Source organism: Ursus americanus, chromosome 8 (genome assembly GCF_024610735.1).
Source record: "Ursus americanus isolate L20-20 chromosome 8, mUrsAme1.1.p, whole genome shotgun sequence".
Lineage (NCBI taxonomy): Eukaryota > Metazoa > Chordata > Mammalia > Carnivora > Ursidae > Ursus > Ursus americanus.
The window spans coordinates 25,211,957-25,236,448 of NC_142134.1; the positions used below are offsets into that span (position 1 = coordinate 25,211,957).

Here is a 24,492-nt window from a genome sequence, read left to right on the forward strand (position 1 = left end):
GGTCTGAAATAAATATGTTGGAGAAATGAGGCAAAAAGCTCATGTGACAAGTTCTCTGTATTTACGTTGTTATAGTCCAGACCATTGTCCCTTTCCTAGACTATAAAGCCTCCCATTTTCCCTCCTGTCTCTTTTAATCAACTATTATCTTGCTGCCTTACCGTTCTGATGGCCAGAATGATCCTTTCAAAACAAACTCATAGAATACCACCACTTTGCTTAAAATACTACAATTTATAAATCAAACATACCAGGGCCTACAAAGCCCTATATGAGTTTAGGCTCTGCCTGCTTTTCCGACCCTGCTCCCTCCATCCTCCCCTTCACTTCCTGAGCCTCAGCCTCAACTTTCTGCCTCTCAAGCACGGGGAGTTCATTTCCTTCTCATGGCCTTTGCACATGCTGTTCCCTGTTGTGCTAGCTTGTGCTGTTTCAACTTGGATAACCTGGGAACTCTGTTTCCCAGAATCTTCTTCCCCATATGGTTCTAAGTCAGAATTAACCAAAGGGGCACTTATGTGAGATTTGGAAGGTGGAAGTGAGGGAATGGCCATTACTCTTGAGTAGCTCTAATGACAGACACAGTGGTATCCAGGGGATTCCAGCTTGGCCTTGCTCTCCTCTATGTTCACTTCATCTTCGATGACTGCTGGCCTTGTGACTAACAATGATCCCAAACCCTTCACCGGATACTTGGAAGTGCACCCACAGAGGCAGTAGTGACAGAGAAGCAGCAGCTTCCCATAGGCCCCTAGCAGTCCCACTGTGGCACTGGACAGGTTTGGCTTCTTGGATTTTCTTACAAACCAGAGCTTGTGCTTCTGAAGGATTGATCAGTGAGTCTTTCTCTAATTCCCTGAATGTTCTCCCAGACTTTTATTTCCAACAATCCTTAACCTTGTAAGATCTGATTCCTATTGTAAACCCTTTATTCCCGTAATACTCAGATAGCCTCTGCTTCCCTGATACACCTGTGCCTTCTTCTTTGCATGGCTGTTTCTGCCTCATCATTTGAGTCTCAGCTCAAATGTCACTTCCCAGAGTCTCTGTCCCTTCTCAGCCTTAATGAAATAGCTATCCTGTCCCCAGACCCTCTCTACTGTAGTGCTTTCCAAAGTCGGGTGTGTGTACCCTCTGGGGTGGATGAAATGAGAATATTCATAATATTTTTTCTAAAAAAAATAAATAAATAAGAAAGAGCTGAAGATTTTCTCTAAATCTGAACCTAGCAGTTGATACTGGCAGCTTCACACAATGTATTTGTCAGGTGGTCATGTGTCACGCGGAGAATTCCTGCAAAAAAAGTGAGACATCCACAACTGGAAGGCTTTGACACATGCCCTCACTCAGTCACTCCCAGTGCATTGCAATGATGGATTGCCACTTAGGTGGGCACAGGCTTCTCTAGCTAACTCTGAACTAGAACCAGGATTATGAGGATTGTAAGACAGAGCGCTAGCGGAGCCAACCGTCACAAAATGGGCAAGTGGCTTTGAAAGATTCCTACTAAGAAATTCATATGGGAGATAATACTAGAATGCAAACAGAAACTAACAAAAGAATAAAACACACATGCAGAGAATGTCTGTTATAATTTTATCTAGAAAGGCACACAATTTTAAAGATCTGGGAACTATAATCTGTTTCATTCTCTTTTATCAAAATCTGCTAAATCAATCAAACTTCATCACAATCTGAAATTATCTTTTGAAAATATTTATGTAGTTTTGCCTCTCCCCCACCCCACCACAAACACTAATTTAAGTATCTTGACTGCAGAAAACTTTGTCCTCTTCACCACTGCATCCACAGTGCCTAGAGCAGTGCCTGGCATTTAGGAAGTACTTAATATGTATTTTTTTAACTTAAATGACATATGCTTCACCCTAAATTTTCTTCCAGGCCTCTCCCAAATCAATCTCAACTAATCTTACCACTCTCATTTAAACTTACCACACTCACTTTTGCCTTTAGCTTTACTGATGCTCTTTTATCCATCTGCTCCCCTCACCCATCACCCCCATCTGACTCCCACCTAATTCATGATTCAAATCTTGCTTTCCCGTCACACCCGGTACTCCATCCCAGAATGCTCCTGGACACACTGAAATCCTCCCACTATGACTACCCTGTCATAAACCTTAACAATAAGAATTGTTCCCTGATTTAAAATTTAAATTATTTTGCTGTACCAGAAAGCTGTTTGTATCTGAACAAAGTTTTTATATTAGAGCAATTGGTAAAGAAATCAGTAAAATATTTAGTCTGTAAACTGTACTTTTGACTTTAAATGTCCGTTATCTCTAGGTCAGTTCATTGGGAAAGCTATTTGAGAGTTCTTTATCCCTTCTGGGAAAACACAAAGTTGCTGTCTTCACAGAAAGGAAGATATAGGGAGCAACTGCATTTACGGATGCTTTCTTTTTTGGCCTGTATAGAGAGAAGATAAAATTAAGTGATAGGGGAAAAAAAGCAACCATCCTTGCTGATAAGGAGTTAGTTAGCTTCTTGGTAGTCACTGGGCCAAGATCACTTGAGACATTTTGATACCAAGTTATTTTAAAGTTCCCAGGAGGATTTTTGACCCTACAGTTTAAGGAAGTAAAAAAATCACAAAAGAGCCATCAAATCTAAGTCTGTGAATAACATTATGAACTGAACCAAATTGATAAAAGATTAGAGGGAAAGATGTCAAATTATCCACAACTATTTGCTTTCTTTAAAACCTTGCTATATGAGGGGTGCCTGGGTGGCCCAGTCGGTTAAGTACTGGACTCTTGATTTCAGCTCAGGATCGTGGGATGAAGCCCCGTGTCAGGCTCTGCACTAAGCAGGGAGTCTGCTTCTTTCTCTCTCCCTCCCTCTCTCTCTCTCTCCCCCTCTCCCCCTCTCCTGCCCCTCCCCCGCTCATGTTCTCTCTTTCTCTAAAATAAATCTTTTTTAAAAAGCTTGCTATATGAGTAAAAAAATTTCATCCTTCAAATATAGTATCTTATTATACTGTTTCAAGTTGACTGTTTTCATAAAGAATTTGTTCTGCTTTTAAAAAAAGGAGGGGGAAGAGTTGCTGGTATCCCCATCTGGAGGGAACAAGGCCTTGGCCTCTGCCTTCTGTGCAGAGCACAGGACCAATTAGGCCCAGGCACGTACCACAGCCTTTCTTAACCATCAGACAACCTGAACTTCCTCCAGAAGAAGGAACTGAACACCCAAATCTGTAATAATGAGAGGAGAAATGACAAAATAAACCATATAACAGGAAAACAGTTTTGTTACTTAAAAGGGTGATCAATCACTTCTATCGTATTATCACCAGCAGAATTTACCTCAAGGCACATAGGTATCTCTAGTTTGGAGCCTTGGGTTAGGGCCAGACTGGCATAGGAGTTTTATGAATGGAAATTAAAGCCAGCGTGAGCTAAATTTCTCTGAAAAATAAGGGAACAGGAATTATCTTTGGCAGCTGGGGAGGGTGTTGGGGATCATGGAACAACAGAAAGAGAGGCAAGAGAGGGAGATGGGAAGGGGCACAGTAGGCTGGAGTAAAGGTAAAGAAGAGCAGTGGGAAATTTCCCATGGCGGGGTGACCCGCTTTCAAACATTGCTGTGTAACATTCAGTGTTAAATGTGAACCTTTCCCGGGACTCTGGAAATATCGGGAAAGGTTTTGGATTTCTCATTGGTGAATAGAGGCTTACGTCACCCTACTAGGATATTGAAGGTAACTCCAGAAAGCTGGAGCACTGTGGGGCCACTTGAGCTATGTGGCAGCCACGCAGGCGTGCTGCTCGGAGCATGGTGCCACAAAGAGCTCGCTGTCTAGCGGCAAGCAGGCCAGTGTGCCACAGCTTGGCTCACGTCAGGTTTCAGGCCACATTCTTACTGGACAGCTTCCAGGCAATAACTGAATATAGAAAGAATACTAGGGCCTCGCCATGTCTGCCAAGTGCAGGACTCCCCTTCCGGGCAGTCTTTAACTGGGAGCTCCCCACTGGGGCGACTAAGACTTAGTCAGATCTGCCTCACAGTCTGAGGTGGTCTCTGCCCAGTTCTGTTGCCTCCCCTATTTTATTTTTGTGAGGGTTATCTCCCACAAACCTCTGCCACATCCAATTCTGTCTCAGTGCCTGCTTCCCAGAGAACCCAAATGACACAGGTTACATATACTTTTATTCTGATCACTAAGTGTTACCTGCATTATCTTTATTATTCTCTCCTACAGCCCCAAACGCAGACTTTTCACACTGGGAGAAACCTTACAGGTGGAAGTACAATGAAGATTCTGGAAATGAAGATATTACTGGTCTGCCTGCCACACATTGGCCGAGTAGTTTTGACAAGTCTCATGGCCTCTCTGAGTAGCAGTTTACTCATCTGTAAACTAAGCATGAGGGACTGTGATCTCTAAAGTTTCTTGCAAAGCATTCAGTGTTCACTATTCTGCCCAGTACACCATAGTTTTTCCTTAATGGCTACCCGATGGCTTCACCTGGCCACGTTTTACAATGATGTTCCCTGTACTCCTTTAAGTATGCTTTTATTTGAAAATAAACTGCTTAGGGAACTAATCTAGGACTGCCAAAATGTGAGAAGACTACTTCTCTGGTCTTAGGTTATTCTGATAGCAATGAGATGGAAATTAGAAGACTCTGAAAGAATTTCATTATTTCTTTATTTCTTATCAAATACAATGCCAAGTAATGTCCAGGTACTTTACATTGCTCCATTCCTCTGCCTGAAGGTGAGAGTTTCCAATTGTCCGGTTACCTTCTGTGGGTCTCTCGGGTTGGGGGGGGGGGAGGGCAGACAACAGAAGGGATGCTATTCCTTTTATAACTGAGAAGAACATTCTCGGGGAGTTATAGATTCGCAACTCCCCCTGGACCATCCCTGGTGTAATCTGAAACCGCCCCCCTTCAGGCAGAGGTCAGGGAGAGACCAAAGAAAGAGGCAGGCCACTCCAGGTCGGTAAGTAGCAGTATTAATAAGCAAAGGGAACTTACACATTAGGCTTGTCTTGGACAGCAGCAAGATGAACGGATCCCGCACCAGCCCACCAAATCCTAAAAGTTTATAAAGAGACCTTAACTGAGTTCAGTCACATTCACTGCGCAGGTGTTCTCAACATCACACCGTTATCTCAAGACTATACACTTGGAACAGCCTCTGGGAGCCAGAAAGGCAAGTGGAACCCACATTCCAGGACAGGAGAGGGGGGCGAGGAGCCTCCGATCTCCCAGGTCCAGCTCACAGGTCCACTGGCAGTCTCATCTTTCAATGACCTTCCTCAATAGGAAAGGAGAAAAGTGTTCTCATCACTTTGCTTTATTTCCTGAAATAAATGAGATCCTTGAGGCTGTGGATCCTCAAGGACATCTCACCACAACCTTCATATCATTTGGGCCACAGAGAGATGTGTTTGTTCCTAATATTTAGAGAAAGAAAAAAAAAAAGCAAGGATAATTCATCATCAAAGAAAGAGAATTCATACATATGACATGTTCTCTCCCCTTATTGTAACTGTCTTCTTGAAGTTTATATACCTTGCTAAAACAAAACAAACAAAAAACTAGCCATAGCCTATTGTATTTCTCACGTGATGGAAAAACTATATAGTCATATTAGAACATTTTGGGTCCAAGATGGGAATTTTCCTAATGGGTTCCTCTGACAATGAAAAGCAGGAACACCCAGACTCAACCACATTAATAATCTTTACATTGTCTAAATTAATCCAGCGGTAACAGCAGATCTTACAGAATAAGGCAATGAACTGCACTGGTTTTATCTGGCGCAGGCAAGACAGCTGGCAAAAGGATAAGAGCCAGCTTCTGTTTCTTTACCCTTTATGCGATTAAATGTTGATACAATGTGCAGTGGCTTATCTTCAAAGGAGCTACTTCCCCACTATCACAAAATCACTGAATATCTTTCAAAGCCAACTAAAATGTTATCACCCTTTGAAATTTGAAGTATAAAGATATAAAAATAAAAACCATTAGATGGTTCTTGAGGAACATTTTGACATAAGGACTTGGCTGTGGTTGAACTCGGGATTGAGACGTTTGTCCAAGGGCAGACCCAGCAGTTCTCATTGTCCACAAGGAAGGAAGGATAGATGAAATTCTGGGTAAAACTAACACTAAAGCTGAATAGGAGGGGGGATAAAGAACAATGAAAAATTATATTAACCTTGAGAAGAACTTTGCTGTCGAGTTTGCACATGGTCATTTTGCCAAATGATAGAATTTTCTTGTTTAAACAAAGGCATGAGCTCCCTCCAGTGGCTAATCTAATAGTTTCCAAAAACAAGATATTTTAATTAGAGAAGGACTAACACATGCGTGGCTTTCCTAAACATGATCAATGTTATTGGTTTCTAACAAGAGAGACAATAATTAGAATTCACATGGTAGTCACTTACTGATCTTGAAGTAAATTTTTCCTGTGGTTGTCTAAGATACTTTAAGTTGTAACTTTAGTAAATTAAATCACATAATTGGAGAGGGAGAATAGACAAGAGATTGTGTATTCATTCAACAAATATTAACTGATGACCTACTATGTGCCACGTATTGCTCTAAGTGTGGAGGATTGAACAGTGAACAAAACAAAGTCCTCATTAAATTCATGCTCTAGTGACAGAAAGACAACTAGCAATTAAGCTAGTGAGTACATAGTAGGCCTGAGGCTTACAAGAGCTATGGGCAACAGCAGAACAGGAGAAGGGAGTATGGAGTGGGAGGCAGGATAGGAAATCAGGGAAGGCCTTGCTAACAAGATGTCTCTTAGCAGAGACCTGAGGAAAGTGAGGGAGCAAGACTTGTGGTGCTTATGTCAGAGGAGGCACTTGGGATGAGCTCTGGGTGTTCTATGTAAGTGATGGTTCTATACCTGAAGCCAATTACACTATATGTTACCTAACTAGAGTTTCAATAAAAACTTGAAATCATTTATTAATTAATTAAAGCAAATGTCTTTCTAACTGTGAGAATAAGAAAAAATGTCTTTCTCTAAAAATAAATAAATTTTTTTTAAAGCGGGAGAGTGCACCTGGGTGGCTCAGTCAGTTGAGCATCTGACTTTTGATGTCTTGATTTTCAGCTCAGGTCATGACCTCAGGGTCATTAAGCCCTGCGTTGTGCTCTGTGCTCAGCAGGGAGTCTGCTTGAAATTCTCTCTCCCTCCCTACTGCTGCCCCTCCCCTCACGTTCTCTCTCTTTCTCTCAACAAATCTTTTTTTAGCAAGTATGAAGGCCCTGAGGCTTGACACACTGAAGGCAGGAGGCTATTTTGCCTGGGCCAGAGCAGGCAAAGGGGAGTGTGATGGGAGAGGAGAGAGGAAGCGTGGGGTCAGATTCTGTATGGCCTTCTGTGCCACTGAAGGACTTTGGCTTTAAATCTGAGTGAGAAGAAAAGTTGGGGGAGTAACTTGATCCATTTAAGGGTCCCTCTGACCACCACTATAAGAACACACATAATGGGGGCAAGGGAAGAATCAGAGAGACCAGTTCAAGGCCAGTTACCAAACATGTTTCTGGAAGGAGGGAGAGACCAACTGTATCCAATGCTGCAGATAAGATAAAGGATGAAAACTGACCATTGAATTAGCAACATCGCAGTGGTTGGTGACCTTGATAAAAACAGGTTTAGTGGAATGGTGGAAGCAAAGGACTGGTTGGCAGTTTCTTAAAAAGTTAAATAAAACCTATCATGTGATCCTAGGCATTTATCGAGAGATATGAAAACATATGTCTGCATAAAGACTTGAACACAAATATTGATAGCCAGAATCCAGGAACAATTCAAATAGTCAAGAGGTAAATGGACAAACAAATTACATTATATACATATGATGGAATACTACTCAAGAATAAAAGGAATGAACTATTGATATACATATGCAATGCATCTATGTATGCATTTCAAAATTATTTTGCTAGGGGCACCTGGGTGGCTCAGTCAGTTAAGTGTGAGCCTTTGGCTCAGGTCATGATCCCAGGATCTTGGGATTGAGCTTCATGTCCAGCTCCCAGCTCAGTGGAGAGGTGACTTCTCCCTCTCCCTCTGTCTGCCACTCCCCCTCCTTGTGCTCATTGTCTCTCTCTCAAGTAAATAAATAAAATCAAAAAAAAAGAAGAAGAAGAAGAAGAAGAAGAAGAAGAAGAAGAAGAAGAAGAAGAAGAAAGAAAGAAAGAAAGAAAGAAAGAAAGAAAGAAAGAAAGAAAGAAAGAAAGAAAGAAATCTCTTATTAAAAAAAACTATTGTACTAAATGAAAGAAGTCTGACACAAAAGAATAATGTATGGGGCACCTGGGTGGCTAAGTTGATTAAACATCTGCCTTCAGCTCAGGTCATGATCCCAGAGTCCTGGAATTAAGCCCTGATCCCAGAGTCCTGGGATTGATCCCTGCACTGGGCTTCCTGCTCAGTGGGGGAGTCTGCTTCTCACTTTGCCCCTCTCCCCTGCTCCTGCTCCCTCTTTCTCCCTGTCTCAAATAAATAAATAATATCTTAGAAAAAAAAAAGAATAACGTATGATTCCATTTGTATAACATTTGTGCAAATGCAATCTTATCTATGGTGATGGAAAGCAACTGTGTGTTTGGGGATGATGGAGCACAAGGAAACTTTGGGATAATGGATATATTCATTATCTTGATGGTGATAATGGTTTTGTGGGTACATACACATATCAAAACTCATCAGACTGTACACTTTATGGCCAATTTCTTGCACACTGATTACATCTTAATACATCTATAATATAAATACATGATCATAAAAAAAATAAAGGATGGGATTTCCTATGGAAGCAGAGGTGTTGGCCTTAGCTGGGCTCAAAAAATACCACCAGCACATCAAATCCATCATTCCCAGGTATTCTTGTTTCATATAAGGTTAAATAAATAAAGAGAATATATTTAGCATCAATTTAACGGAAAATTTCAGTTGATCATCATATGGATCGCCCGTCTAATCATGAGGTTGGCATGAGAATCGGCTTTGTTCAACATTCTCCTTTTACAAAGAAGGAAATACTCTCTAAGGAATGTCACAATGTTCTCTTACATAGATGATACTAAGAAACTCTTATGGAGGTTACTACCTGTCTCGATCTAGTTATTGTTTCTTTGTCCTCTATGTATCCCTCTGCATATCAAAACTACATGGCTTCCAAGACCTATCTCAAGTCACCCATCTTCATGAAACCTTTCCTTATTCCTCAAAACAAACATAATCTCTCCTTCCTTTATTGAAAGCTTCGCGGTACCCAGCCAAATCACTCCTTTGTAGGACTATCCGTCTCACTAAGTCTGACCAAGGAGATATATGCATTAGTATTACATTGTTTGGAAGTTTTATAAGGCTGATAAGGAGGTGCACCCTTTTGCCCTTCCACACCTTCCTCCTTCCTACTGCTTGTTACAGAGATTTAATGTCTCGAGACCGGTGCTCAAGCTGCTAGCTGGAATATCAAACCCCCCAAAAGGCACCCCAAATAGAGATATAAGAAGAGTGTGCTTCTTATGCAATCAAAATTTAAAATAGCCCCTAGTCTAGGAGCCTTTAATAAAGAGACTTGTACTCCATTTGAATCCAGATGATATGATCCATTCTATAATTATTATAGGGTCTCTTTTGCAAAGAGGGAGATTTTCTGTTCTAGAATAATTCACTTCAGGTTAAAAGTTATTTGGGGATCAGAGAAAGATGGAAAGTTCCTTTGCCAATTCAAGACTAAATATAGAAATGAATATGGCGTTTTCTTGGTGTTGATCTGGCTCATATACATAACACATATGTAGATTATGTTACATGCAATATAGCCATTGTTTAATATTTTAAAAATACATATTCAGTTAGTCACTCTCAGCCTTAGTTTTCTCTTGAGCAGACTTACATGCCCTCCTTAGACGAGCACAGAAAGCCTTTCATCATCAGGATTCCATAATCCCAGCTGACTCATTTTTCTCAACTCCTTCCGTGCTGCACACCCCCTCCTAACATTTAGTCACACCAAACTTCTGCATCCCTTAAACCCACCACACTTTTTCTAGCCCTTGTACTTCTATACGGGCTATTTTCTTTATGTGGAAAGCCTTACTTTCCCTCCTTCAGAAAAATTCCTCTTCTTTCAGGATTTCAATCAACTAGTACCATAACTATGAAGCATTCTGGTTCCTCTAGGCCGGGTTGTCCTTTCCATGGCTTCCACTGCTCTACTGTAAGAACATTTTTATTCATTTTAAAAGTGCTTGTCTATTTGTCTCCCTTTTTAGTCTGTGAGTTCCCTGAGGGCAAATGCCCATGCCTCATTTATTTTTGTATTCCTACCACCTACCCTAGTTCCTGACATACAGATGGCAAATAAAAGTTTATGACATGGCCTGAGTGTTTTATTCACATTATATATATAATAATAATAATAATAATAATAATCAATCAATAATAATAATAATCAATCAATCTTCTATATATATAAAGATTGATTGATTGATAATAATAATCAATCAATAATAATAATAATTGATAATAATAATCAATCAATAATAATATATATATAAAGAAGACTATTATATATATAATCTATATATACAATATATATAGATTATATATATATAATATATATATAATCTATAATAAGATTATATATATAATAATATATAATAAGATTATTATATATATAATATATATAAATAATATATATATAAAGAATATATATAAAGAAGATTGATTGATTGATAATAATAATCAATCAATAATAATAATAATCAATCAATCTTATATATTGATAATAATAATCAATAATAATAATAATAATAATATATATATATATATATAAAGAAGATTGATTGATTTGACAGAGAGAGACAGCCAGTAAGAGAGGGAACACAAGCAGGGGGAGTGGGAGAGGAAAAAGCAGGCTCCCAGCAGAGCAGGGAGCCTAATGTCCGGCTAGATCCCAGGACTCTGGGATCACGCCTTGAGCCGAAGGCAGATGCCTAACAACCGAGCCACCCAGGCGCCCCATCATGTTATATTTTTGTGATGAAAGATTCATAGTACATAAGCTTATGATTTTGACAGGAATTCTATTAAATAATTGCAAAATTTTTTTCAACCTATTTTGTTTTGAGGATACTTTTCTCCCTAATACAACCTAATCAAAAACATTTTTTTAAATTTGAATCTATGAATGGGTGGTTGGGTTTTTTTTTTCCTTTTTTAGTTTTTTAAAATTTATTTACTCATGTAAGTAATCTCTACACCCAGCGTGGGCCTTGTGCTCATGACCTTGAGATCAGGAATCACGTGCTCTACAGTCTGAGCCAGCCAGATGCCCCTCTGAATAGGCTTTCAAAAAAAATATTTACTACCTACATTTGCTTCTTATTAACTTCACAAGTACCTGACTCAAGAATAAATAGAATAGCCATTTTCTAAACATAGCTGAAAAATTAGTGATGGTTTGCACAATATTCTTGATTTTGTTTGTGCTCAGGTGTGATTACAGAGTTATCTTGTTTTGGGCTCATTCTAACCAGTTCTGTGATGACCCAGACTGAAATGAAGTTGGTGTTTGTGAAATTGTTATTTATTTATTTATCTATTTATCTATCTAGGTATGTATGTATGTATTTATTTGTTTATTTGTTTGTTTATTTATTTATTTATTTATTTATTTATTTAAGTGATCTCTAGAGCCAACGTGGGGCTTGAATTCACAACCCTGAGATCTAGCCCATTAAGCCAGCCAGGTGCACCTAAAATTGTTTACGTTAAGCAGAATACCACTGACCCTCTATTAATGCCAAACCAGTTACCAGGTGCCAGCTGTGAGGCTCCTTTTTTCTCTCATCTAGTTACAGTCAAAACTGCCTGGACTTAAATCCTCAGCTCCCACACCAGCTATGAATTTGGGCAGTCAATTTGTCTGAGCCTATTTCCTCCTCTGTAAAGTGCAGAAAATTATAATACCTAATTCAAAGGGCTTTTCCGAGGGTTAAATGAATAGTGCAAGTGGAGAACTTGGAACAGTGCCTGGCACAGAGTGAGTGATCACACGTATTTTTGTATTAACAACACCCTAACTCCTCCATTCATTCATTCATCACATTTGTTTTTGCACACTGTGAAACTGTAGAAATGTATTCTCTTCGAATTACCAGCATCTGAATTTAAAACTGTGACTGAAGAGTATTTATAATGTTTATAAAAATGATGGTCCTTTAAATAAAAATTAATTTGCATTTTAGAATCAATCAACATGATTACATTTTATCCAGGCCACACCCTTTTCCCTTGTGTGGGTTACGGTTGAAAACAACCAAAAACAAAACAAAAGCAGTATTTAAAGTTATAGCAAAAGAGTAACACGCACCTCATCGCTTCCCCCCCCTCTAAAATAGGATAGTGCTATCCACTCCCAAAGGAAAAACCTTCTGTCCTTAGGCCGTGGGATTTAAAAAACGATTAATCCTTATCTATCTGTTTCATAGGAGTGTCACAATGACGATATAAACTAATGTGTATGGAGGAAAAAATCAAATCCTCGTGTAAACCACTACCGAGCAGTTCGGCAGTGGGAGTAAATTTGACACTCCGAGGCTCCCGTAGCCTCCCGGGTTTGTGTGTTTTTTTTTTTCTTCCTTTTTTTTTTTTTTTAAGAACCAAGATGGCGCCGCCTGCCGAGCGTCCCATGTGCTGTTTCCGGTCATTGTCGGAAGCACGATTCCCACACGCAGCCGACACGGTTGGTGATTGCCGGAGGTGTGGGGTTTCTTAAAACTGTTCCCTGCGGAGCCCGTCAGCAGCCAACATGTCTAACAGAAACAATAACAAGCTGCCCAGCAACCTGCCGCAGTTACAGAATCTGATCAAGCGGGATCCGCCAGCCTACATCGAGGAGGTGGGAATGCGGCGTGGCGCCGCTAGAGGCCGGGGCGCGACTGGTTGAGACATAGGCAGGGGGAAGGTGTGGCGTGGACTTGGGATCCTGGTTAGCCTCAGGTTCTTCGGTTAGGGTCAGGGATCCCTCGGGAGGAGAGAAGAGGTTGAGGAAGGGACATGCCCCTGATTTTGTTCCCCACCTCATGGAAATTTGCTGCCCGTTTGGATTTTCTAAACTACTCTGTAGTCCTGCTGCCACGGAAACACCCTTAAAGATTTTTTTTTTTTGGCATTAGGGTTTATCTCCCGACCTCATAGAGGTGGAGAGACAAGTGGTCCGCCCCTCCAACCACCAACTTCCATGCAGATTTTTCAGCCTTTTGCTTTCAGAAACCCCTAAGTTGAATAAGTCGGTAACACTTGATGAGCCTATGTTAGAATGCCTTCCATCGACGTCTGTTTCCGACAGCCGTAAATGGACCTCCAGACATAAAATTCAGAGCTGGCAGTGGGGACAGTTAAGGAGCAGGAAAGGGTACCAATCTGGAGGGATGCCAGTCTCTGGAAGTAGCACGGAGGGACGAAGAGGACACTTCCTGGGTGGAAGAAAACGGGGCAGCAGTGTGTCAGGAGAGAAAGTTTTCCATAGAGCATCAGAATGGCTAGGGTACTTTTAAAAATATGCCCTGGCCCCTCCCAGGAGTTCTTAATTCTGCTGGCCTGGGGATTAGAGAGAGGGGAATGAAGGATGGCCCGGGTATCCCGGACATTTGTGGTGATTGATGAACATAAGGGGTGTAATAATACTAGTTCTCATCATCTCCAGGCACATGATAATGGTGGTTGGGCCATGGATAGGAGTGGGAAAGAAGTGAGATAAGGATCTTGCTAGGAGCACACGGAGTTCTGGGGCCCTCTCCTCACTCCTGTCATTGGTGGTGTGGAGTCAGGAGAGCAGGGTCTTATCTGAAGCATATAGGGGTTGTAGGTCTTTTTCTTGACTCCTGGTCTTAGAGAAAGCTGGAGGCCTAGGAGTTTTGTTGGGGGAAATCAAGAGTTACGTTTTTTGATCATGCTAGATTTAAGATGTCTATTAGATATCTAAACACAGATGTCAGGCAATTGGAGAGATGAATCTGGAGTGCACTGGGCCAGTTAGGGCTGCTAATACAAAGAAATACTCATTCTCAGGGTGCCTGGGTGGCTCAGTTAAGCAACTGATTCTTGATTTCAGGTCAGGTCATGATGTTAGGGTCCTGGAACGGGCTCCCCTCTTCAGCAGGGAGTCTGCTTGAGGATTCTTGCCCTCTGTCCCTCCCCCCCCCCACTCATGCCTCTGTCTCTTTCTAAAAATAAATAAATAAATCTTAAAAAAGGAACTACTCATTCTCATAGTGTCTCTCTCATACACTCATGCAATTTAAAGCTGTGTGTGGTCTAGGCCTGGAGAGTAGATATAGGGCATGGAACTGAGGCCTAGTGAGTTCCAACATTAGATTGTTGGGTTGTTGTTAGAATTAAATATAATTAAATGAGATAATGTACATAATGACTGGCATACAGCAAGTGCTGAATAAGTGGAAGCTATTATCGTTATTTCTGTGTGTTGCTTTTGGCGGTGGACACATCCTATCTAGAACTCCAGGATAAAATCTTAATTATTATTTAAAGGAAGTGGGGAATGTTGACTAGAGAGTTTTGTATAGTTACGATTTACTTTACTTTTTCTGACCTATATTTTGTGCTGCTGTGAGTGCTCTATAGACCGAATCTTAGTTTTTGACTCTTGGCTTTGACACTCTGTGCTTTACACCACATCACCTATGTTTCTAATGATAAAGAAAAGGGTCTTTAGATTACCTATGATGTGCTCACATTTTTCAAAACTTATTTTGAAGAATGCGGGTAAGGAAAAGATATTTCTATACACTTTTGGCATGTCTTTTTCTCTACACCACTATCAGAGATGTCTACTAAGTAATTTCTCATTCTTCACTGGGAAAGTCATATGATAGAAGGTGACCAACTTAAATTTTATTTTCCTACAGTTTCTACAGCAGTACAATCACTACAAATCCAATGTGGAGATTTTCAGATTACAACCAAATAAGCCTAGCAAAGAACTGGCAGAGCTGGTGATGTTTATGGCACAGGTAAGATGATTTCTGAGTAAAACAAAGACAAGTTGTTTTATGCCATTTGCAGAATATTTTTCCAGTCATACCCAATCTTATTCCATTCAGGAATGGAAATTTAATTTTTAAAAAACTTTTTTAAGTTTCCCTTTTTGCAAATTTTATTTTCTCCCTAAGCTGAATTAGAAGATTTCACTGGAGCTTTTCGCAGAACCAACCAAAGCAAAACTTTCAGGCTGTTTTTGTTTTGTTTTTTGTTTTTTTTTGTCAAATTCATAAGAGCAGATTCTAATTCATGTCACAAATATTTTACTAAGGTTAGAAGAAATATGAAGGTCAGAAAGGTCAGAAAAAAGAAAGGTCAGGGAAAATGGGAAAAATTAGCATGTAGAATAAAAAGAAATGATTTGAAACCATCTACTTCTGTGAAACAGCCTTTTACTCTCCTTTTGCAGAGCATCATAAATATGTGCATATGAATTATAGGAGAGAAAGAGAAACTTCAGAAGAGCCTTTGCTTTGTTACAGATTGGTCACTGCTATCCAGAACATTTAAGTAATTTTCCTCAAGAGCTGAAAGATCTTCTCTCCTACAATCACACTGTCTTGGACCCAGATCTTCGAATGGTAGGTCCAGTATTTAGATTGATACGTTGTGCTGTGTTTATGTGTGCAAATACTATGTGTTTAAATGAGAACAGCCTCAGCAAACATCTTCTTAAAATGTAAATCAGAATGTGTCACCTGTTCCTTAAAATCTTTCTGTGGCTTCTCATTTATACTTAGAGTAAAACTCAATTAGAGTAAAGCTCTACTAATGTGGCCTGTAAATCCCTAAATGATCTGCTTCTTGCCAATGTTTTGGGGTTTTTTTGGTTTGGGGTTTTTTTGAAGAGTTTCATGCTCTATCGACTGAGCCAGCCAGGTGCCCCCGCCAGTATTTTTGACCTCCTTTCCTTTTCTGCTACACTTCGCTCTCTCTGATCTCTCTGTTCTTCCAGCATGCTAACCCTGCCAGGATGCTATTTTGAATACATGATTCCTTCTAGTCATTCAAATCTCTTATGCATTAAGAACCCTAGTTATAATTTACAGTTTTTGCAATGCTTTATTTATTCACTTATTTTTAAATTTTAGGAGTTTTAGTAAAATTCAGTGCGAATTGGGCAGTGCCAAACCAGAACTGATTAGAAGCACTCCTATAATGCTTAATTTAATAAACTTATTCATTTACTGGCCAGTTTGAGCATTTAAATATTGTCACTGTAGTGGTTGATACTGGGTCCTGACTGAGATCCCCTTTACCAGCCTTGTGCTCCCATTTCCCCTCACCAGTGGTGAATGTTGGCTGTCACTGCCCCCAGCTATCCTTTCTCCCGTGCCTTATCTCCAGCTAAGTGACAGCCCTAGCACCTGGGAGATTGCCCTCTCAGCCTACAGGTGGTACCTGACTAATCCAGAGGTTCAAAAGCCCAGCCCCTTCCCTCAGGGTGGGTCCCACTTTGTGTTGTAGTTTGTGCTCCAGGGCTTGTGTGTGACGTGAGGAAAGCTAGTCTCCAGCCAAGGACAGAACCTTGCTCAGCTTTTCTTTGTCTGCCCTGTCCTGCTTCCTTTACTTCTAGAAGGGAGCACACCCTGGACAAATCACTGTAATGAATCGGGCTCTGCTTCTTGAGAACCCAGCCTAAGGCATTTTCAGATTTCGTATGTCTGCTTTTCAGACACCTCTGCAGCAGGTAGAACTGACACAAATATTAATGACCACAAAACATAGTAATATGTCAAAACTTGTTAAATCCTAGGTCTCTAGATTTAAATTTGTTTCTCTTACGTTCTCCCAGGCTTTTTGTCATTCTACTATTTTTATACGTCTTCAGGATTTTATTAATTTGATTAGGCCCAAAAGAAAAAGGATATCATCTCAGACAAGCCAGGGTTTCAAGGTCTGGGTTGTCAACTGAGTGACTTTCCATTGGGATGTGGGACCTGGCAGCATAGCCCAAAAGTCTTCAAACTCAAACTGTTAGTCAAAGGACTTTTACTTATGTCATGAAACTCCGAAGTCCCTATAGGTCATACAGATTGAGATTTTGAGTGTAGAGACTTAGTGTCTTTCCAAGTAATTAGGTTTCCTTTAAGTTCTGTGTGTCTAACAGTACCCAACCAAACCAGTCTGCAGGCATTGTCAAATAAATAAATGTGTGTGTGTTTCTTTATAGTTTTTTATGATGATTAATAGGTTTTTAAAAAATAATTAAGGGAGATTTCCTTTCCTAGGAAACAAAGGATTGAGTCTGTGTAATTAGCATTCCTCTTTAGAGGATTCATTTAAAACCAACTGGTGGGTCCTCTTTTTAATTGGCAATTGTGATAACCACCAGTCCTTAACAACTGGTGGACTTTCTGCCTACTGATTTGTTATTCTTCCAGGACGTTTTGAATCATTCCCAAGTTTTTGTTCACTTTTTCCTACTTACACAGATAGACCAGACTGTGTTTCTTAATGGAAGAAACAAAATACCCATGTATATTAACTTTTACTTAAAAAAATCAGTAAAATGAATTTTTTTATGTTTCTCTGACATTGTAGCCTTTTCCTTTTTTTAAAGATTTATTTATTTGAGAGAGTGCAGAGGGGAGGGACAGAGGGAGAGGGAACGAGAAACTCTAAGCAGACTCCATGCTGAGCGTGGAGGCCAACACAGGGCAATCTCACAACCCTGAGATAACGACCTGACCCAAAACCAAGAGTCAGACGCTTAACCAACAGCATCGCCTAGGCACCCCTATTTATGTCCTTCTTATTCATTTCTTTTTTTAAGCATTATTTATTATTTTTTGTTCAAATTGTTATCACCTAGCCAGTGGGAGCTTCTCAGTCCTTTTGGCAAAGCCCCTGATATTTTTGAAAGCATCCTTACGTTCTGGCAGAAATAATTCCAGAACCTTTTTTTCACTGCTTTGCCTGCCCCAAGATTTGGAATCAACTATTCTCCAAGGATTACTTGTTCTGGTAATGGAGAACGGTAGTAGCAGCCAAATCTTGGGCAATAAGGGTAGTCATGAAAGTTGGTGGTAAGCAGGAGTGCTACAAATGCTGTTGGGTGATTCTTGGGTACTAACATACCTCCAAGGAATGCCTTATAAGGTCACAGATTCAGATTGATGATTCCAGTTTATTCTGTTCTTGTTAACCCACCTTTCTTATCTTTTTGCATTCATTGATCACTAGGGGTTTGTCAGATCTTTTTTTTTTTTAAGATTTTATTTATTTATTTGAGACACAGAAAGAGCACAAGCGGGGAAGAGGGTCAGAGGGAGAGGGAGAAGCAGACTCCCGGCTGAGCCAGGGCCCGATGCGGGGCTTGATCCCAGGACCCTGAGATCATGACTAGAGCCAAAGGCAGACACCTAACTGACTGAGCCACCTAGGCGCCCTGAGTTTGTCATATCTTGATACTTACTTGACCTTCCTGTGTAAAGTAGTCCCCCCTCAGTCACTGTGTATCAATTACATTACCCTGTTTTACTTTCTTGATGACACATATCATTGTGTGAGATACACCTGTTTATGTGCTTCCTTGCTCCTCTGTCCCTTCTTCTGCCTCACTCCCAGTGGAACGTCCATGAGGGCAGAGACTGACTGTTGTTCTAATGCCCAGAATAGTGCCTAATTAGGAGAAGATAGCACACTCTTTTGGGATATACATTCTCCCTTTTCTCACCCTAATTTCATCATTACCATATAATATGTTTCTTTTCCTTCCTTAGACATTTTGCAAAGCTTTGATCTTGCTGAGAAATAAGAATCTCATCAATCCATCAAGTTTGCTAGAACTCTTCTTTGAACTTCTGCGTTGCCATGATAAGCTTCTGCGAAAGGTAAAGAGCGAAATTGCTTCTTCCCCCCTTATATTCCATTTTTCCTTGCAGTGACATTAAACTTGTAGATTGAATTCCTTTTTTTTTTTTTTTTTTTTTTTTTTTAGATTTTATGTATTTATTTGACAGAGAGAGACAGCGAGGGAGGGAACACAAGCAAGGGGAGTGTGAGAGGGAGAAGCAGGGTTCCCGAGGAGCAGGGAGCCTGATGCGGGGCTCGATCCCAAGACCCTGGGATCATGACCTGAGCCGAAGGCAGAGGCTTAACGGCTGAGCCACCCAGGCACCCCTGTAGATTGAATTCTTGATACTTCATGTTATTGGATACAGATAAGGATAATTTTAATAGGAAAAAATCAACGCTTGTGTGCATACAACATGGTGCTAATAGCTAACATTTATTGATTGCTCACTTTTTGCCAGGTACCATTCAGAGCTTCTTATATATTTATTTGTTTACTCACAAAATGAGATAGGGTTCATTATTACTATTATTTTACAAATGAAAAGGCTGAGACACAGAGAGGTAGAGTAAGATGCCCAGAATCGTGGGGCATGTTAGTGGGAAGGCAGAAATATAAACCCAGGCAGTATGGTTCCAGAACTCATGCCTTTTTCAACTGTACTATACTGACTAGCTGAATCAGAGCATGAACTGGACACCCCTAACTATAACAGCCCCACCCTATCTCCCAAAACACTTTTCGTTATTAATATTTCCCTGTGACTTTGTATTTGCTTGTATAAGTAAGACCAGAGCTGAAGGTTTGTGAAAGAAATTTAAAGAAAAGTTTAAGTTTACGTATATTAATTTGAAAAAAATTTTTTTCCGAGTATTGAGAGACTGCCACTATTTGATTTTAGCAATTGTACTTTTTGTGTAACTGTGAGATAAAAGTTGTCTATGGGAGGGATTTTGGGCACCAGTGGTATTGGTATACCGGTTAGGGGCTAAGTATGCGTTTAAGGACTAAGTAAATGGAACAACTTTCCTTTTTAAAAATAACTTTATTGTGATATAATTCATATACAATTTATCTATTAAAAGTGTGCAGTTCAGTGGTTTTTAGTATATTTACAGAGTTTGCAACCATCAGTACAATCAATTTTGGAGTATTTTTATCCTCCTCAAAAAGAAACCCCGTTCCCATTAGCACTCACTCCCCATTTCCTCATCTCTCTCATGCCTAGGTAACCACCAATTTACTTTTGGTCTCTCTAGATTTGCCTACACTGGGTATTTCATATAAATGGAATCATACAACACGTAGTATTTGTGTCTGGCTTCTTTCACTTAGCATAATGCTTTCAGAGTTCAACTATGTTGTCGAATGTATCAGTACTTCATTCCTTTTTGTTGCTAAGTAATATTCAGTCATATGGGGATACCACATTTTGTTGTCTGTTCATCAGTTAATGGACAGTTGGGTTGTTGCCACTTTCTGGCTATTATGGATAATGCTGCTGTGAATATTCGTGTGGAAATATATTCTCATTTTTCTTGGATATATAACTAGAGGTAGAATTGTTGAGTTATATGGTAACTCCTTGTTTATCCTTTTTAGGGCAACTTTCCTTTTGCATTTTAGCTGCTGCTTTTTGTTTTGTTTATGGTGTCTTATTATAGAATGAAAAATAGGTAAAATTATATTCTCCCATGCATTTTCTCCAAACCCTGAGCAAGGTTAAAAACGTCAGCTAATATGTGTATGTTTTTGTTTCTTTTCCTTAGACTTTATACACACATATTGTCACTGATATCAAGAATATAAATGCAAAACACAAGAACAATAAAGTGAATATAGTAAGTACCCCTTTTTTTTCCATGTTCACAGCATGTGCCAGCAGTGTATTATATTAAATCTTCTTTCTCCTCTTTTTCTTTAGGTGTTGCAGAATTTCATGTACACCATGTTAAGAGACAGCAATGCAACTGCAGCCAAAATATCTTTGGATGTGATGATTGAACTCTATAGAAGAAACATCTGGTAATATATATATGTATTTGTCTCTTTAAAAGGAGACTCTCATTCATTTATAATTACTGCAGGGTACATACACAAATATTTTTCTTGATCTTTGTCTCTTTAATATACCTCTGTCATAGATTAAGTTGGAAATAAAAATATAGAGCAATCCAAATAATAACATTGGCTACCATTTCTTGAGCCACCTACGCCTCATATTATCTCATTCAACCTTTAGAACAACATAATGCAACTTATCTGGAATGATCCCCATTTTATAGGTAACAAAACTAAAGTTCATAGGGTGTAAGCTTAGTAGCTAGTCGAGGGCAGAACGGAAATTCAGACCCAGATGTCAGACTCTGAAATCTGTGCTCTTTCTGCTCTGCAACTCTGAGAATTTTATCCCATGTATGTAAAGTATCACCTTCTGTAAACTTTGGTTTGTTGGTACATTGCTCCCAATTCATGTCTTTTGTTTTTCTTATTCACTATTTTTTTATTATAAAAGTAATATTCATTGCAACAAAAAATTGGGAGAAGCTAAAAAGTTTTTTTAAAAAAATTTTGATAGTTTCACCACCCAGTGATGATCACTGTTAATAGTTTCTATTTTCTCCTGTCATTTCCTTAACGTGAATTTTTTAGAAGATTTATTTATTTTAGAGAGACAGAGCATATGCACACACAAGCGGGGGGTGGGCAGAGGGAGAGGGAAAGAAATCCTCAAGCAGACTCCGCTGAGTGTGGAGCCCCACACGGGGCTAGATCCCAGGACCCTGACATCATGACCTGAGCTGAAATCAGGAGCCCGCCACTTAGTCAACTGAGCCACCCAGACGCCCCCTTTAACATGAATTTTTAAATATGGTTAGAATTTTGCCATACTATTAAGTTTTTATTCACTTTTTTTGTTTCTCTTATCTTGAGTACATTCCTGTGTCATTAAAAATTCTTCACAAAAATCCATATTAAATGGCTGTGTAATTTTCTGACATAAGACTGGGCTAAAGTTTAATTAAATGTTCACCTGTGGTTGACAGTTTAGCAATCCGTGACTCTGTTTTTGTTTGTTAGGCAACCTATGACTACTTATTTATTTATTGCAACCCACAACTTTTTAAACTGTGGAGTCTAACATGTCAGAAATATATATTGTTCATTTTGTACCATTGTCAATGCAATGAAATGCAATAGAATGAGAATTTACTTTGAAAACACTCATTTGTCTTACCCCAGGAATGATGCCAAAACTGTCAATGTGATCACAACCGCATGTTTCTCTAAGGTCACCAAGGTGAGTGTCTGTAGGGCTGTGTGAAGGCACCGTCCGAGTAGCAAGGAGACGGGTCTGTGAGGAAGAGGTACTGTATGGGCGTGCAGTTCATGTTTAGTAATGCTCTCTTTGTGTTCAGGCTGCTTCCCTGGTTCATCTGTGCTTTAGAGGAGGCATTTAAGAACATGTTTGACTTTGTTAGAAAGGCTACCATGTCACTTTTTGGGGCAGGCGCGGGCATGTAGAAATTCCTGGTCATCTACTTAAAAGATAACTATGTAGAACCTGGCTGTTTTTATCTAAAGATACCTTTTTTGAATTATAAATACTTTTAGGACAAATAGTGTTATAACAACATTATGTTTTAATTGAGAAAAAAGAGCCCAAATCCCATTAGTCTGATTTTGTTCCTTCAGGTCCTAGTTCTGTGCGTGAATAGTATGTAAACGAAAGTATTTATTCTTTGTTGTAAGCTGGGGTGAGTAATTGACTTTGTTCTGATTGGTCTTTAGATATTAGTTGCTGCTTTGACATTTTTCCTTGGCAAAGATGAAGAGGAGAAACAGGACAGCGACTCAGAATCTGAGGTTATACATTTAACCATAGATGCTTCTGAACTTTACAGCAGTCTAGTAGATTTCATTATTGCTCTCAGGACAGATTGTAAAATCCATGACGCTCAAGCTAGAAAAAAGCTTACATGTTACCTTTATCCTTTATTGTGTTCTGCCATGCTGAGATTTTATTCTGTTTAGAATTTGTCACTTACGTTCACTAAGATTGGTTAAAGAACTAATAATAAAAGTGAGATTCATTTAGCCTTGTTCGTAGTTCTAAAGCTATACCTCTACTCATTATATAAACTTAGAATGAAAATTGCTGCCAGTATTTTTTGAGATGATGTCAATATTATAGAGTGTTTAGAGAAGGAGAGAAATAATATTGTGGCATCTTCTAAAAAGGCAAAATGAAGATTTATGATGTCATGAAATTTTCTTTATTAAAAAATATTTTTTAGTAAAATCAAAAACAAATTCTAAGAAAAAGTATCCTTTCTCCTATTAGCATTGTGGTAACAAGAATACGAGAATATATAATAAGCTCTTTTAATTCATTTTGTTATTAGTAATGTGTGAATAACATTATTATAAAAAATTACAATACTGTAGAGAAAAGTTTTCTTGATCCTGTCTTATTTCTACTTCCCTGTTTCATCTTCACAGATAACCATTTCATTTCCCAAGTGTATATATGTGGATGTATATATGTTATGTGTATGTTAGATCTTTGAAATATATATAATTATTATGTGTATTATTCTGCAACCTGCTTTCTTTGTGTTGTATATATAGATATACCGATTTAGTACATACAGATCTACCTCATTCTTTTAACCTCCACATATTTCATAGTATGTATGTATTATAGCTTAATCATTTTCCTAGTGATAGTGTTTCCAGTTTCTTTTTTCAAATAAAAACAAAGTTGTATTTTATACTTTGATAAAACTTTAAAGCAAAATATAAAAACAAAAATCAGTGCTGCAGTGAAAATCTTTGTACTCGTTTGTACACATGGGCAAATATTTTTATTGAATTTTAAGTCATGCTCATTTTTTATAGCGGTTGCAGAGTATAAATGCAAAGAAGTCTTTGAAAGCCTTACTGTTTGCTTCTATGCAGATTTTCCTTGTTTACAAAGTAGTGTCTTCTTCAGGATGAAGGACCAACAGCAAGAGACCTGCTAGTACAATATGCCACAGGGAAGAAAAGCTCCAAACACAAGAAGAAGTTGGAAAAGGCTATGAAAGTGCTCAAGGTGAGACTTGTACCTGGAAAATGAGGTAGGAATCATTAGACTATAGAATATGGGGTTTTTGGCAAAAGCTTTTTAAGAATTTGGAATAAAGAAATAGCATTTTTGAGAGACTTCGGAATTTATGATGAATTTTTAAGTACTGGTTTTTTTAGATGACGAAATGTTTTCAGCTCTAGCAAAATCTGTGACTTGAATAAATTAATTTGATTAAACTCACTTTTCAATTGTTCTAATCAAGATGGCCTGTATTAGGGTATTTTTGCTAGATTTATCTTCTCAGGAGAGTACACCAATGAAATACATTTTATATTTTGTGATGGTTAATCTGAAAATTCATTAATTTGGCCCTTCTGTGTTTTTTAATGTTTATATTTCTAAATTCTTTTAAGTCTCACAGGTGCTATTTGCTGGAACATTCCCGAGGTTTAATGTAGAAAGACAAAAACCACCTTTAGTTCTAGTTGAAAGAAAGGTTTTTTGAAACAAATTTGTTGTAGGTTCCTCTCCCGCAATAGTGTGG

The 24,492-nt window shown here is 39.0% G+C and overlaps 1 protein-coding gene across 2 annotated transcripts in view; it reads left to right on the forward strand.

Annotated features, from left to right (window-relative positions):
* Positions 1-12,666: 12,666 nt before the first annotated feature.
* Positions 12,667-24,492, forward strand: part of SDAD1 (SDA1 domain containing 1) — a 28,996-nt gene continuing 17,170 nt past the window's right edge. The window contains exons 1-9 of one of the 2 annotated variants that reach the window (XM_045789791.2): positions 12,667-12,913; positions 14,943-15,047; positions 15,558-15,656; positions 18,801-18,911; positions 20,644-20,715; positions 20,799-20,899; positions 22,118-22,175; positions 22,667-22,741; positions 23,871-23,972. In XM_045789791.2, coding sequence (XP_045645747.2) covers positions 12,824-12,913; positions 14,943-15,047; positions 15,558-15,656; positions 18,801-18,911; positions 20,644-20,715; positions 20,799-20,899; positions 22,118-22,175; positions 22,667-22,741; positions 23,871-23,972 — 813 coding nt within the window. In that variant the 5' untranslated portion in view covers positions 12,667-12,823. Of the gene's footprint in view, positions 12,914-14,942; positions 15,048-15,484; positions 15,657-18,800; positions 18,912-20,643; positions 20,716-20,798; positions 20,900-22,117; positions 22,176-22,666; positions 22,742-23,870; positions 23,973-24,492 lie in introns of those variants that run through there. The other variant, XM_045789810.2, reaches the window with a different exon arrangement.